The sequence below is a fragment of the Pavona decussata genome, unplaced genomic scaffold (assembly GCF_977016875.1).
Source record: "Pavona decussata unplaced genomic scaffold, jaPavDecu1.1 SCAFFOLD_46, whole genome shotgun sequence".
NCBI lineage: Eukaryota > Metazoa > Cnidaria > Anthozoa > Scleractinia > Agariciidae > Pavona > Pavona decussata.
In genome coordinates, this window is record NW_028145468.1 from 2274071 (window position 1) to 2289887 (window position 15817).

The following is a 15817-nucleotide window of genomic DNA, read 5'->3' on the forward strand; positions in this document are numbered from 1 at the left end:
ATGTTACGATCATGATATACCTCAACACGGGATCTTGTTTTAAGTTGCCTCACTCAAATATGGACTTTCCGAGTTCAAAGGACCCAACGCCTCCAGCAGAGGCTTGAACGTTTGGTGCTTCTTCACTCATGCTGACTTAACAACTCTTTCTGATAGACTTGATTGGCCTTCTTTTTCATTGTACTTCGCCTCTTTATATCTCTTTATACCACTTTCCCATTTAACGTTAGCAAAGCGACTTCTAGGTGTGACACAAGGATCTCCAAAATGATGGGTGATATTATTGACTCACACAGCCTCGCTTGTCGATCTATCTGCCATATTCTATTGGGCCGTCTGTTCTTTCTTAGGTTCTTGAATGAGACTTCTTCCACATGCATCTTTAAGGAATTCGACAAGGGCCGAGCAAAGTCGTCTGGTTCGGAAAAAATACATGACAGGGTTGATGCCACTGGAGAAAAAAATGCAGAATTTAGCTAAGAACCCAGGCCATCCAGCGCGACTAGCATTGGAATTTAGATGACCAAATCGAAGAAAAACAATATGAAAGGATATAACACACCAAGTACACAGTTTTTGCAGCCTAAATATCTATCCTCAGTCTAGCCTCGGCCTGCAGCTGAGCCAAGTTTAGGCGTTCTCTCTGAAGAAGAAAACGAGACGCATTTTTTTATGTTTCAGTACATTTGAACTGGCTTAACATGCGCTTTACATATATTACTAGTTAACCTATTTTTTTTTAATTTACCAAAAAAACATCTAGCCAATAAAAGAGAATCCATAGTTTCATCTGAAAATCATATCCCATCCTTTACAACAAATCATCATTTTCTGATTCTATAAGTATTGAATGCTGAGGTGTGATTGGTCAAGACCACAATTTAAACCAGTTTTTCTGTCGTCTTCACCTGGCAATATGTGGAAAGCCGTTCATCACCAAATTGCATTGCAAGCTCAAAACATGCTTATTTGCTGGAAATGATCTCTGCAGTTGTGGGCTTGAATAAAAAGTTCAACCGCACTAGCGTAATTGCATATACTGAAACCTCCTGGTCAATCAAAGTGACACTATCGTTAACTCGTGGATGTGGCTGATGTTCAAGCCATTTTCAATGCAACCAGACTCTGGCCTGGCTTCTGTTGATAACTTTTAAACCGATAAAAGGTCGAACTTCTTATCAGCCATTTCTTTTAATTAACAGAAAAATTCAGTACTTAGTAGTGAGTAATGAATTGTGAAATATGTACAGTTATTAATTTTTACAGTGTAACCTCAGCTATTTAAAAAAACCCTTCAATTTTTCGACACTCCCGATTCTTTGAACCAGTAGTTGTTAATGTTCTTGGATTTGCTTCAGTCAGATTTTACTTCCTATTTTTTGAACAATGCAGTCGTTTCAATCAGTACCTGAGGATTAACGACAGTGGAGACAGACCACAAGCCACTTGTACCAATATTCCAGAAGTCGCTACACTCCGCACCAAAACGGCTGCAAAGATTACATAAGTACAATCTTCATGTAAAGTACCTTCCTGGATTACAGATTTATATTGCTGATATGCCAACACAGAAATATCACAGAATATCCCTGATCTTCCAGCTCAGCCAGGAGCAATTGCTTTTTCAAGAGATTGCTGACATCAATTAAGCTGATTACATGCGCTTATCACAAGGGACTCATCAGCAAATCAAACAAAGCACAATTGCAGATGCTGCATTGCAAAGTCTCACGAACACGATTATGACAGGTTTGCCCCTTACCTAAGAGGAAGTTCCTGAGTTTGTATCCACGAGTATTGAAACTACAAAGAAGAGTTAACAGTTCGAGATGGGGTCTTGTACAAAGGAATGAAAGTGATTGTCCCTGCTTCTATGAGACCTCAGATGATTACAAGAGTTATAGGTATAGTTATAGGAATTATGAACGCTTTTGTCGTGATTTCTTGCGCCCCAAAAGTTACTTCTTACGTATTGTATTCCTCGAGGGGGTGCTGGCCCTGCTTATCCGATCCATTCTTCCTGAAGACAATAACTGCGATATGGATGCACTTCCACATTGACTTCTTGCTTTGAGTTATTGCCACTCGGTTGTGGGCTTTTGCCATCGGATCCTGCAGCCCCCGTAAAGTCTTGGCTATCCACCACGCCAACCGAACATCACTTTCATACCTCCTTGAATGGCCTTTCTTTTCGTTGCTTCTTGTCTCTTTACAAGTTCGTACATGGCATTCACCATTTACGTTCTCAACGAAGCCTCCGTCTGTTATATTGGGCTCCTCGGATTCATGAATAATTTTATTGCTTACTCCAACCTTTCTTGTTATCTTAAATGGAATTCGAATACCCCATGGGCCCATTTCACCTTCCTTTGATCCTTGGAATGGACTTCTTCCACAGGGATCTTTAAGAAGCTGTTTCAATGCGGAGCGAAATCTTCTGGTTCGGAAAGAATTAATGATGGGGTTGATTCCACTGGAGATAAAAATGCAGAATTGAGCTAAGAACCCAGGCCATCTATCATGCCTTACATGGGACCTTTGATGACCCCATGCAGAATGGAAGGTCGCAGGGATGTAACAAACCAAGAATGCAAACACTTTTATCGCCACAGTTTTTGCCGCCTGGATATCCATCCTCAGCCTAGCCTTTACCTGAACTTGAGGCAAGTTTAGGTGTTTTCGCTACAAGAAAAAAAAGAAAAAAAAGATCAAAATTAGTGGTTTTATTTGCATATTATTTTTATATTTTCATGGACAGGAGAATCGAAGCATACAACTGTTCACATCTCATGATTATACGCCGTTTCGATGAATACAAGTTCAAATGGTAGAATTCGATCTTCCAGTTTCATAGTTTTGTCGCTGGAAAATACCTGTATATATTTAAAACTGCAAACAAAAGATGAAATGGTTTTATATTCCACAGCCGTGTTGCACGAATCGTTAATTATTTGCGTAACCTGTCACCTAATAGAGCCGATATTCCATTAATTTTTGTATGTTTCTCACTTCTCCTCTTGTTGTAGACTTTTGGACACAATAAACCTTCATTAGTGATGTAGAACTTTCCATTTGTAAGCCGAACTGGCCAGCCAGACCGGTCGGTCCATAAATGGAGTGTACGAATATGAAGGACTGATTCTTCGAATTCTTCAAAATGGCACATTCTGAGAGGAGTGTGAGCCATTTAACAGCAATTAAAAAATGGGGCATATAAAATGTAATTCAAATTGGTGCATCCCGTTTGCCAAATGATTCAACTGCCCGGCCAGTTCTCATAGTCACTGAATGAAAAGCGCCCCTAAATAAACTTGAAACTTCCTATTCTTTGTTTTTCAAATTCGCGTTATAGTTGTTTAACTTTTACTCACCTGCTATTTCTTCTTTCTTCGCACCGAGTAAATCACCAAAACCCCAAACGTTATAGCACATACCATCAATAAGGCCATTAATGGACCCACAAAAATATTTATCTTGGCGATAAAAAGTCTGACGATACTCCAAGACATGTTCGTTCTCAAGGTCGCCATCAAGATGGGGCAAAACGGTTGACGAGGTCAAGACAACACAGACGAACCATTCAACGAGGACTATGGCAATGGCTTTTTCGTTTGTCTTCCAGGTAAAATATCTCAGGCCAAACGTTAGCGACAGAAACATGTTTACTAGCAGCACCAGCATTGAGACGAGATGGAGAAAGGTGAACAGGCGGGTAAAATATAGCACAATAATGGCCAGTACCTTTCCCTTAAACCAGCTCACCCCTATAACGCCATACAGAAAGAACAGGGGCATGTTGATGAACACGTTCAGAAAATCTGCAAGCGACAAGTTCGTTAGAAGCATATTTGGGAAGGTGCGCAGTTTCTTGTACCGAGCTATGATACCAATAACAAGCCCATTGCCAAATAATGAAAAGATAGCCAGCGATGTGAGAAGCGCTGCCATGGCAATTTTGTCGGTATCCATGGCTTTCCTACGATTTGAGAAATGGTAAGACGTGGTTTTAAGCACTGCGTTCAATGATGTTCAAAGTAAGGCTGAAAATTATTAAAATAAGATTTCAGTTCACCTGCATGTCGGTTTGATTTCTCTCGAAACAAAAAAGAACGGGGCGGTCCCATGCCGCTTGTTAAGTTGTTAAGTCCTGCGGTATAATTTCGGTTAAAAAAGAGCAATGTATTGTTTCGAAGATAAAAATCTTCTGACTAAAGTTTTGTTTCGTTTGTTTTCTATTGAAAGAGCTGAACCAATGGTATATCCGTAAGTATATTTTGGTCGTATTTTTGAGTGTGTATTTAAGTTAAATGTTTTAAAAGTGAAAATACTGCATGTTTAAAAACGAACAGAGACTAATGACAAAGAAAAAGGCAAAAATATATGTAACAGTAACAGCCAATGACACTAATTGTGTACGATAATTTAATTGGGTTTTATTTTCAATCTTAAGTGAAATAGATAATTAATAACTGAGCGGAATCTTATAAGCGACGAAAATAAATAACAGCTTTATTTTCCGCTTTTCGTTTCGGTCAATCTGGAATTCATTCAGAACTTAAAATTCCCATTTCTAAAAAAACTTTTAACGTCTTCTTTCATCGAAAAAGTGACTGTTTGCTTGTCTTCAACATTTTTCTCTCCCTGGTTTTTACAAATTCATGTTGAAAGTGAAATCGCCGAAGCAGTTTAGATCCGCAACATGATTATGCTAGGAGCAGGTGTTTCTTCATTCTTTAGGCCTTTTCCTTTTTTTGATATATTTGCTCTTTTTGATGACAAAATTTATCAACATGCTCTATGGCAAATGTTTTTGTCATAGAAAATTTGTCAAATGCAAACATTTGCTCGATATATTTGATCGTGAAGATGGGTCTGCAAAGAGAATTTGTCGAGGTTATGCAATATAGATGCAGTGGCCAGACTCTCCCCTAAGCCTCACTCTATTTTTCTTCTCCGCCGTGTAAACGTTATTACCGACACATAGATTAAACAACTCGTCATTGAAAATTTGCTCATCCGTACACGAGGGCAAATCATTTACCAAAAGACATCGTTAAAGAAAATCAAGTTGCTCGCGTGGATAGGACTCTGTATCGCTCGACACTGAACTTGCTCCTTGCTTTTAGAAGCCCTCTTTACTTGCTCTTTATTTGTGTTAGTCATGCATGTTGGGATCTGCAACTGAACAGCTTGAAGAATAGTCTACGAATGGCTATTCTGCTGTTTTGATTTGCCTTTCCGTCTTTAATAATATACATACAAACATTTCTGCATTCGGATTGGTGGAGATCGTCTATATTTATCCTAAACGTAGTGCTGAAATGTGAAATTGATTGCAGGAAGTTGAAATTGGTACAACAAAGTTAAAATTAAAATGATTGGCAGGTACGGAAATTTGCAAATCGGCTGTCTTGAAACAAAATGGCGAACAGGTTTGAAGAGACTAACAGTATTTTATTTGAAAGTTTAAAGGAAAATGTAAAGAAACTCAACAAAGCCCAATTAAAGACCTGGCTAAAAGTTTGGAGGTCTTGGACAGCACAAAAGGGCTACTACCAAAATATTGAAAACTATGAACAGGAGGCACTCAACAAAATTCTCGAGGATTTTCACCTAACAGTGCGTAAAAAAGACGGGAAAGACTATACGAGCATGACAGTCTTCGCACTGCAATTGAACGTTACCTATAAGAAGGCAAGGTTACAAATAATCCATAATTAGAGACCGAGAGTAAAAACGTTCGAAGCAAGTTCTTGAAGGTAAACTTCGGCTACTGTGACAACAAGGTAAGCTCAAAGTAAAGCGGTCGAACAAGTCTCGGAAGTATGACAAACACTGAATTAAATGAGCTGTGAAAAAGTAAAAGGCTTTGAAGCACAAGTCCTGGTACAAACCGTTAGGTGGCTCCTGACTCAATATTTTGGCCTAGTGCATCATGTTGAGGATTTCTATGTCGGCTTGGACGAAAACAAACGTTGAATTCATCGAGAATCAGGCTAAAACACGCCAGTCTTGACTGTCTACAAAGCCCCGGCTCCTGAAATCCAGCCAGTTCGAAAACATGCCGAGGACAGTGATTGACTTCAGACTTCTTTTAACATTGACTTAAAATTTTGCTTTGTGATTTGAAAAACTTGCTCTTTTTAGAGAGTTGGTATTTTAGCATGTTTTCCGCACGAATGAACATGTATGTCAATCAAGCTTGTCATTTTTGAAACCAATCAAACACATGAAGGCGGAGCATTAGTTGAGGGACAAGAAATAAACAAAAGTTCATTTGAAATTTATTATTAACAAATAATCACATTATTTTTCTGGTGCAATTTGGAACAAATGAGCACTTTTAAAATTTTAAAAGACCATTTATTGCACGAGCCCACATTTTGTTAACCTTTTAAGATTTTGCAAGTGCTCATGTATTCCAAATTGCACGAGAAAAATCATGTGATGACCTATACAAACAATCTCGTAGCAGAGCGGACGTCTTCTGATACGTGACAACTGAATGTTTGATTCCAAGAATTTGGCTTGATTTGAAAACAACAGGGGCGGATCCAGGTGGGTGCAGTGGATTGGTCGTTTAAGGTTAAAATTATAAAAGGGAACCGAAGTATCACAACTGACTCGACGGCCACTTTTACTCAACTGATGAAGAATGGAGCTGGAACACACACTAAAACAATGGGCAATGGACTAAGAAGAGACATCACGACAAACTTCGGACATATATATTTTGAGCTTTGCTTGCGCAAATGAACGTTTTGAACCAATGCGACTACTCTTGCTGCTCTACAAGGCCACCTAAGTAGAAGTATATTTGAAATGAAATCGACAATCGTCGTTCGAACGCATGTGCGAAAAGGTCTTAGCTCTTTCAGAGCTAGTGGGATCTAGTGAACAACGCCCGTGCATTTGCGGTATACAGCGGAATCGGGATTACACCCCAACAGATTCAGTGTCACAGTATCCGAGGGAACAGTGGCAATACCTTTCCTGGACATAATTTTCTGAGTTCAGCAAACAAATGTGGGCATATTAAGAACTCTGTGCTCTCATTCCTACTGTAACCGTCTCGAAGTCCAAAGAAGCCATGGATGAAATTAGTAAAGCACTGCAACAGAAGTGAGATCACGTACTGTGGCGACTTCCGCCAACCTTTGAAAGTGATCTGTTTCGCTGGGCCAATTACTGGGAGCGTCAAGCAGTGTCAGACAAAGTTTACGTAACCTGCCGTATAGAGACACATGCAAACAACTTATTCTTTCCTAATATCGGAGAACTTTTAACGATCCTTGCGATGTTACAGATGTGAAGCACGATGGCTGAAACATCACATCACACGTGGCTAAAGAACACAATGACTACCGTCCGACAATCCGACGTGGCCGACAAAGTCGCAATGCATGGAGACACAATCACACAATTAGACTGCCCTCCGCGCGTCGTCTTATTATGTTGTTACTAAATCCTGTTCGTACCACGGACACCATCTTGTCTTGTGTGTCCGGGAGAGCAGAAATCTTTAGCCACGGGCAAGTGTGCTCTCTTTGTTTGTGACGGAGCGCAGATGTTCACAGTACCTGTCCCCAAGCCTGTATCCAGTTTCGCTTATATGTACGACAGAGTGCATGCACAAAGAGTAATAATGTAAACGAGAATCTCTGCCGGATCGTCAACCGTCCTGGATAGGGGTGTTGATCTGGGACAATGGGTTAGTATAGACGCAGGTAAAGGTTCCAGTCGAGTCATCTCCAGTATTGATGTTGGTTTAGAGACTTCTGCGGACCACCGAGGAGTCTTTGAAATTGGTTGAGCTGCAAAACAAACCGAGGAAATACAAGTGTTTGAAGATGTTCTTGGTCTCGGGATTAGTTTGAAGTAAGGTGAAATTGTTGGTTAGTTTTTTCTCGACTCGCAGTTGACGGGATTGAAGCCTAAAATTAAGGGGATTACTTTCTTGTTAGAGTCTGCGTCGTAGGATGGTCGCATAGCTTCCTCGCGGGTGATGGTGTTGACGCATCGGAAGGCTCGATCTACGACTGTTCGTGAATAATTACAGTGTAAGAAGAAGGATGCTTCTGCTTTGGAAGTCGTCCTCGTCGCTGAATATTACTTTGAGCCGCGGAGAAACTGACTGTACGGGATAGTCTTCACATCCACCGGGTTTGAAAATGAAATGTAAGATAGGAGTGGGAATCAGTTTCTTGTACTTTATTGTTGTTTTTAGCCCTTGAGAGGTTGGTTTGAGATAAAGGTCTAGAAAAGGCAGTTTATCTTTGGACATGGTCCAGGTGAACTTGAGGATAGGATGGATAGGATGGACGTTGTTGACAAAGTTGGTGAACTTCACCACCACCTTAAGCTTACCGTTAATTGTCCATTGAGCAGTGTTCTTTTTTTTTTTTTTAACACGCTTTATTTAAATACGCAATTACACTTAGGTTGCTTACACTTATATAAATTACTTACACTGTATACAGTATTTGAATTTTACAAAATCGAGCCTCTGCATCAGCTTACATATGTGAGTTAAGAAAAAAAATGCATCACATCATTCATTTTGATTGAGAGCAGAAATTCCTTTCAAGCACATTTTTCTAATTTCCATTGAATAGTAAGTTTGTTTACAAGTTCATCTAAAGACAATTCTTTCTGAAGGTGTTTAGAGGAGTACATACATTGTTTGACCAAGATGATGAGTAAATCTAGCCTGCGTCTTTCGGGGTCCGAGAGCGCATCAGTTACATGATGTATATCACGAAAGACAATTTGTTCGTTCGAGAGTGTTATTGTAGTACCTTGGCACTGGTTGAACCATGATATAATTTGCGAGTAAAGTTTTACAGACTCCCTGCAATCAATAAAGGTGTGTTCTATTGAGCAGTTTATTTTCTCATCATTCTTAATTGTGTGGGATACACGAAACTGGGCCGTGTTAGAGAAACTCTGGCCAAGACTATTTCGTGTTCTGTACATATGCAACAACTTCGGCGATTATTCGTAAACGCCAAAATCCATGCAAAACAGAACAACAGAAAACTGACGGGCAAACGTGGAACGAAAACCAAAACTCGTTTGCTTTGATTTGTTTTCTTTAGTTTTCTGGAGGGAGATTTGTTCTATATTTTTGCTTTTGTCGCTTGTTTGGTCTCTTTTTTTTTTTTTTTTTTTTTACAGTTTGCGATCAGGAAATGCCTCCACACAGACCTGTATTAAATGATCAACACAAGGTTTTGGACTCAGCTGTGAATTTTCTTCAAAGGACTCAGCCCCTGCAGCAGAGGATGAAATTCTATGCTGGCTCTTCATCCATGCCGCCTTAACAACTCTCCCTGACAGACTTGATTGGCCTTTTTCGCTGCTTCTCGCCTCTTCGCAGTTTGGTACATTGCTTTCCCCTTGGTCGATATCAGCGTGGCCACCGGGTGAAGCAACACTTGGATCCCCAGATTTATGGGTGATTTTGTTGCTTGCCATAACCTGTCTCTTCTTCGTACCTGCCATCTCCCGTTGGGTCGTTTTCTGTTGCTTAGGCTCTTCAAAAGGCGTTCTTCCACATGGATCTTTAAGAAGTTGTACAAGAGCCGAGCGTAATCTTCTGGTTCGGAAACAATAGATGACGGGGTTGATTCCACTCGAGATAAAAATGCAGAATTGAGCTAAAAACGCAGGCCATCCAGTAGAACTGGCATTTAACCTTAGACGACCCAACAAAGCAAATGATATGAATGGCATGTGACACAACAAGAAAGCAAGCATTATTATGGCTACAGTTTTTGAAGCCTGGATATCCATCCTCAGTCTGCTCTCGGCCTGGATCCGTTGCAGGTTAAGAAGATCTCTCTGAGAAGAAGGAGCGTACAGTATAAGATGTATTTAGAAGTATATTTGTATTTCTGGAGGTGGATCATATTGGGAACTCCAAGCTTTCTCTTGAAAAAAATGATGAAGCGATTTAGTAAGAATTCGTTGTGATGGGTAATCATATTTATGATTAAAATCTTTGAAACGGTGATAATTTTTATCAGGTATGGTGGGCTTTTTAGTTTTCGTTGATAACACAGATCTTACCACTATAACAAGAGCTACATCAGGCACAAGTAAATTTAAATTTAATTTAATTTTAATTTTAAAATAAGATGATCGACAATAGTATCTTTTAAAAGGCAAAATTTACTTCTATGCGAAGAGAACACAACTTCCATGACTAATTATTTTGATGCAAGTGACATCAAAGAAATTGCCAATGAAAGGAAATTCAAAGAGCATTGTTTTCGCACTAGAGTCAACTCCCTTTATTGCGGACATCCTCAGGACCGCAAGGTAGTGTCCTTAATGTCCTTAATAGCGAGAGTCAGTCAACTCTCGCCTTGCAGACACCTCACTATTACGGACACCCCGATAATACGGAAAACAGCTAAATCCCCGGCAAAACTAAATTACAGACGTTTGACAGAAATAAATTCCCGCTATTACGGACTCTCGCTATTATAGGACACTAACTCACGGTCCCGAGGGTGACCGCAATAAAAGGACGGTTGACTGTACTCAGTTTTGCGGAGCAGTCAGTATCAATGGTTTCTGGTGTACTAAATATTGGGGTTTAATAATTTTGTCAACAACGCGAGAAGAAAAATAGTTTCGTTTAAGGGTTTCTGACGCGTTTCAAGATCTTTATGAAGATAGGAATTGATGTTATTGATTTTCAAAATTCTTTAGACTTGTTTGATATCTAAATGAAGAAAACTATAAAAGTTAAAAGTCCAGCGTATGTTTTCTTATGACAGCTGAACTTCTCGCAACCATGCACTGAAATAACACATCTGGGAAAATGAAGTTTACCATCAACTTGTTTTTGAAAGTGAATTTAATGTTACGTAACGCGGTCTAAAATTGAGGTAATTAAATTAATGACAGCGTATAAATCAATATCCTTTAGAAGTTCACATCACCTAATATATAATAGCTTCACTCACCTGCACTTTCTTTCTTACTCGCACCGAGTAAATCACCAGGACTCCAAGCATTATGGTCAATACGATAAATAAAGCCATGGATGAAGCAGAAAGGTATTTACCCTGACGAAAAAACGTCTGACGATACCTAAGAACATGAGCGTCTCGAAGGTCGACGTCATGGAGAAGCAAAACGGTTGACGAGGTCAAGACAACACAGACGAACCATTCAGCGAGGACTATGGCAATGGCTTTTTCGTTTGTCTTCCAGGTAAAATACCTCAGGCCAAATGTTAGCGCCAGAAACATGTTCACCAGTAGCACAAGCATTGAGACAAGATGAAGAAGGGTGAACAGTTGGCTAAAATATAGTACAACAATGGCCAGTACCTTTCCCTTGAACCAGCTCACCCCTACAACGCCATACAGAAAGAACAGGGGTATGTTGATGAACGCGTTCAGAAAATCTGCAAGCGACAAGTTCGCCAGAAGCATGTTTGGGAAGGTGCGCAGCTTCTTGTACCGAGCTATGATACCAATAACAAGCCCATTGCCAAGTAATGAAAAGATGGCCAGCGATGTGAGAGGCGCTGCCATGGAGATTTTGTCGGTATCCATGGCTTTCCTACGATTTAAGAAGTGGCAAGACGTGGTTTTAAGCACTGCCTTCAGTGATGTTCAAACTCAGGTTGAAGATTATTAAGGTAAGATTCATGTTCACCTGTCGGTTTGATTTCTCCCGAAACAGAAAAGAGCTCGGGGCGGTTTCATGCCGCTTTTCAAGTTGTTAAGTCCTGCGGTATAATTTCGTTTTTAAAAGAGCAACGTTATTGTATCGAAGATAAAAATCTTCTGACTTAGGTTTTGTTACGTGTGTTTGCGGTTTCTAGTCCTAAACCAATAGCATATCCGTAGGGATATCTTGGTGATATTTTTTGAGTGTGTTTTCTAGTGAAATTCGTCCTAAAAGTTCAGTCCATTAACGAGATCGAAAGTAAATTGTCAGGCAGAATTAAAGACGCTAAAATTGTAGATAATTAAAAACTTGTTTTTGTTTCGAAGCTTATCAATCCCTAAAAAAAGTAATGTTTCCTTTATTTTGAACTCAATTCGCCTTCGAAATAGTCGAAATTTATCGGGCGAAGAAAACATTTGTCGACACTAGTCGGTTGACAAGATGAAGTGTTTTAAAAGTGAAAATGCTGCATGTTCAAAAACGACCAGCGACCAATGACAAAGAAAAAGGCAAACATATATGTAACAGTAACAGCTAATGACACTTATTGTGTATAATAATTTCACTGGGTGTTATTTTCAATCTTAAGTGAAATAAAGAATTAAAAACAGAGCGGAACCTTATAGGCAGTGAAATATAACAAATGGTTTATTTCCCGATTTTCGTTTCGGTCAATCTGTAATTTATTCACAACTAAAAATTCCCATTTCTAACAAACTTTAACGTCTTCTTTCTTCGAAAAAGCGACTATTTGCTTGCTTTCAAAACTTTTCATTTTCTTATTTTTACAAATTCATGTTTTTAAAAAAGTGTAAACCCCGAAGCAGTTTAGATCCGCAACATCATTTTGCTAGGAACAGGTGTTCCTCCATTCTTTACGCCTTTTCCTTTTTACTTGCTCTTCTGGATGACAAAATTTATCAACATGTTCTATGGCAAATGTTTTTGCTGAAAAACAAGCGTTATAGTGTTTTTGTGAAAGAAAATTTGTCAAATGCAAACATTTGCTCGATTTGATCGTGAAGATGGGTCTGCAAAGAGAATTTGTCAAGGGTATGCAAAAAAGATGCAGTGGCCAGACATAAGCCTCACTCTATTTTGCTTCTCCGCTGTGTAAACGTTATTGTCGACACAAAGATTAAAGAACCTGTCATTGAAAATTTGCCTACCCATGCGCAAGTGCAAATTGAAGAAAAAATTGTCCTGCAGATCGATAAGAATTAATTCCCCCGTGGCCGTAGGCTAATGCGGCGTGTCCAGAAAGTGCTTCGCGAAAACGATGGAAAAGTTAGGGATGCTGAAGTTTGCACCGAGTGCTACTTACATCCGGACTTTGTTAAACTGTGAGTACTACAAACCGTCAAGTAGTGTTGGACGTCTCCCTCCGCCAACGAACACGGTGAGGGGGAAAGAGGATGTTCGTTTCAACATCCTCGCATGCAGAGCCGACACAGGAGACATCGTACGCGTTGTGATCGAGATCGAACTTTGTTTATTCCATCGTGAACAAATAAGGGTCAAAAATCTTGATCAAAAAAAGCTATTTACAATTTAAGGGCCTCCGCAGACGAGGCAAGCTGTTTTACCGAGAACTTTTAGACCCTATAACTCGTTCATTGTGCATGCGCAATTCACGAGTCAAAAAAGGGCGTGAAAGGGGCCATGCGTTTGAAACTCTTTTATTTCCAAGTGAAAGTTACATACAGGCTTTCCCCCAAGCATATCACAGAATTTATGTTTATAGTTTTCTCTTCAAGCAGTGACCTTATCATTGGTTTCAGTCAAAGCCGTCATTTGTTACAGCTACTCCCATAAGCTGGATATGCTTGCAGGAAGAGACTTTTTTTTGAGATGTGGTTAAACTAACAAAAAAAGCGGTAATATGTAGCTTCTGCAACCTTCTTGCAAGAATTGCTTCGAGTTAATTTCTGTCTGATTTTTGTGCTCTTGTACAGGAATGCTTTATGGTCGCCAATTTATCTTGAGTTAATAAGATAAATTGGCCGCCATAAAGGGATACAAGAGCTGACATTCAAATCTTAGCCCTTCGTCAGAGCGTGGCATGGAATTGTGGGTTGTGTGGTTAACATAGTGAGTAGTGGAGTTACGCTATTGGTAGAAGAATGGTAACAAGAAAAACAAGAATAAATTAGTTGAATTAGAAGCTTTCATTGATTTTATGAGGTCCGTTTAAGGACGGTGCCTACTAATACCGAAGTATTTTTGCGCGGTTTATTACTATGCGGTAACAGCAGATGTTAGCAAGGGCTATGGAAATCCAAAAAGAAAATTGGGGGTAACCACGCATTGTTTAGAGATAATTAAGCAACAATTATTCTGAAAAGCAGTAAAGTACAAAGCAATGTATGGCATTTTTTCCCAAATTGAAGCTTTATTATCTCTGAAAAATGCATGGTTACCCCCCAATTTTCTTTTTTCTCAAAAGCACTTGCTAAGTTTTGCTTTCCCCGAATAGTTTTAAACCGCGCAAAAATATCCTGTATAAGTGGGCACCACCCATAGGAAACCTGAGTATCTCGAGATGCGCAGAACGTATGCGCAGTAACAAAAGTAGGCACCGTCCTTAAACGGTTTCAACATCTGCTTCATCATGTGTTCAACACTTTGTTAAACCAAATGTTGGGGGCGTTTGAACAGGTCGTCCAACATTGTTGAAAGCGTAAGAAAAACTGTTGAAAGCTTGTTGAAAGTGTGTTGAATCAAATTTTTAAAAATTGGTTTAAACTTCCATTGAACATCAGGCCATACAATATTTCCGTTGTTTTCGAAAATGTTGAATGGCGTTGAAACCGTTTGAACACTCCGTTCAACACTTGCCCATGGTCAAATGTTGATAACCGTTTAAACGGGCCTATAGGGATTAAGAGAGCTGTTTGGGTGAATGTTTGTTCTAAGTTTTTGCGGCCTTTCGTGTTCCGTCTATGTAGTGAGACACAACAGACCACCAGCTGCAGGTGTTTATGAGAATGATTCACAGGCAAACGAAAGCGTTGAGTGACTGGTTTGGATGCGTCTGTCATCCCTTTCAATAGGGAGTCTAAGAAACTACTACGGCGACGGCAACGCGAACGTCACAAAACAATAGGGGGCTTCACACTAGAGCTTGTAAGTATAATCTAAGTGCACTTGAAACCTACTTTGAGTGTGAAGGGGTAAAACCTACCAACTTGAACTTTACTTAGTGACCATGGAAACTTTCGCAGTTCAAAGAAGCCGAAGTACGCCGCCAAGTATGGCCAACACCACACTTGAGAACGTACTTGACCAATAGGGAAAGGGAAACCAATTGAAAGCCACGTGCTGCGGTGCCAGGACAGATAAACATTTTGCCGTGAACTAAAATTAATTTTAAAAAAAAATCAAAATGGATGGTTGGAGATACGCCTCGCAGTTTGAGACTCCATGGAACAGTCTTTTTTGTAAGTAAACATAAAAAAGAAGGAAAAGCCGATTTAAACTTACGATCTTATTTGAATTTCATCTTTACGGACAGCCTGAACCATCGATTTTCAGTTCAGAAGATGTCGCCTGTTCTTTTGTTTTGTCGCCAAGTACTCGTAAACAATGAAGTACCTATGCATTTCCTGTAATGTTAAAACTCTCTGAGTTAAAATTAAAGACAAAATAAAGAGTAAACAACACAAAACGTTTTTCCGTTGTAAAGGCTTCATGATTTTCCGGCGAGCATTTCTGATTTTACCGCGAACGATGATTGACAGCTTGTGCTTCAAGTGTATACTTTGTCACCAGGTGTGAAGCCAAGTTTTCTAAAGTGCGACTTGAGATTTTCAAGTGCACTTGAATCAAGTGCTTACTTGAAACTAACTTAGCTTGTAGTGTGAAGCCAACAAATAGGATTCAATGAGAAAAACAAAGGCCCTGCACGTGCGCTATAAATTTTGGTACATTTCTTTGCCGTACTCGGCCAAACAACAACGTGAAATGACCAAATTCAAGGTTTTGTGGAAAACGTGAGCACATGACGGTAAATTTTTCCATTCTCTGTCTCAACGTGAATGCCGTTCCCAACTTTTCTGTTACTGGATAGTTCGGCCACATTGAACAAGTTCAAAGAATTGGAATAATCGCGAAGTAGTACAAGTAA

The 15817-nt window shown here is 39.6% G+C and overlaps 1 protein-coding gene across 1 annotated transcript; it reads right to left on the reverse strand.

The window, feature by feature from the left end:
• Positions 1 to 1965: 1965 nt before the first annotated feature.
• On the reverse strand, positions 1966 to 3969 carry LOC146482454 (trace amine-associated receptor 2-like). Its single transcript, XM_085107153.1, has 3 exons — positions 3372 to 3969; positions 3010 to 3167; positions 1966 to 2682 (listed from the first exon to the last, which is right to left on the reverse strand). Exons 1-3 carry the CDS (start codon positions 3967 to 3969, stop codon positions 1966 to 1968), a joined length of 1473 nt encoding a protein of 490 aa, XP_084963279.1.
• Between the last annotated feature and the right edge of the window lie 11848 nt (positions 3970 to 15817).

Bases quoted from the DNA above. Each gene is read 5' to 3' on its own strand.
- LOC146482454 (XM_085107153.1), bottom strand. From the start codon at position 3,969: ATGGATACCGACAAAATTGCCATGGCAGCGCTTCTCACATCGCTGGCT. The intron at 3,168-3,371 runs GTGAGTAAAAGT...CACTCCTCTCAG, and splicing joins GAAGAAAGAAGAAATAGCAG to AATGTGCCATTTTGAAGAAT. The intron at 2,683-3,009 runs GTGAGAAACATA...TTTTTCTTGTAG, and splicing joins AGTCTACAACAAGAGGAGAA to CGAAAACACCTAAACTTGCC.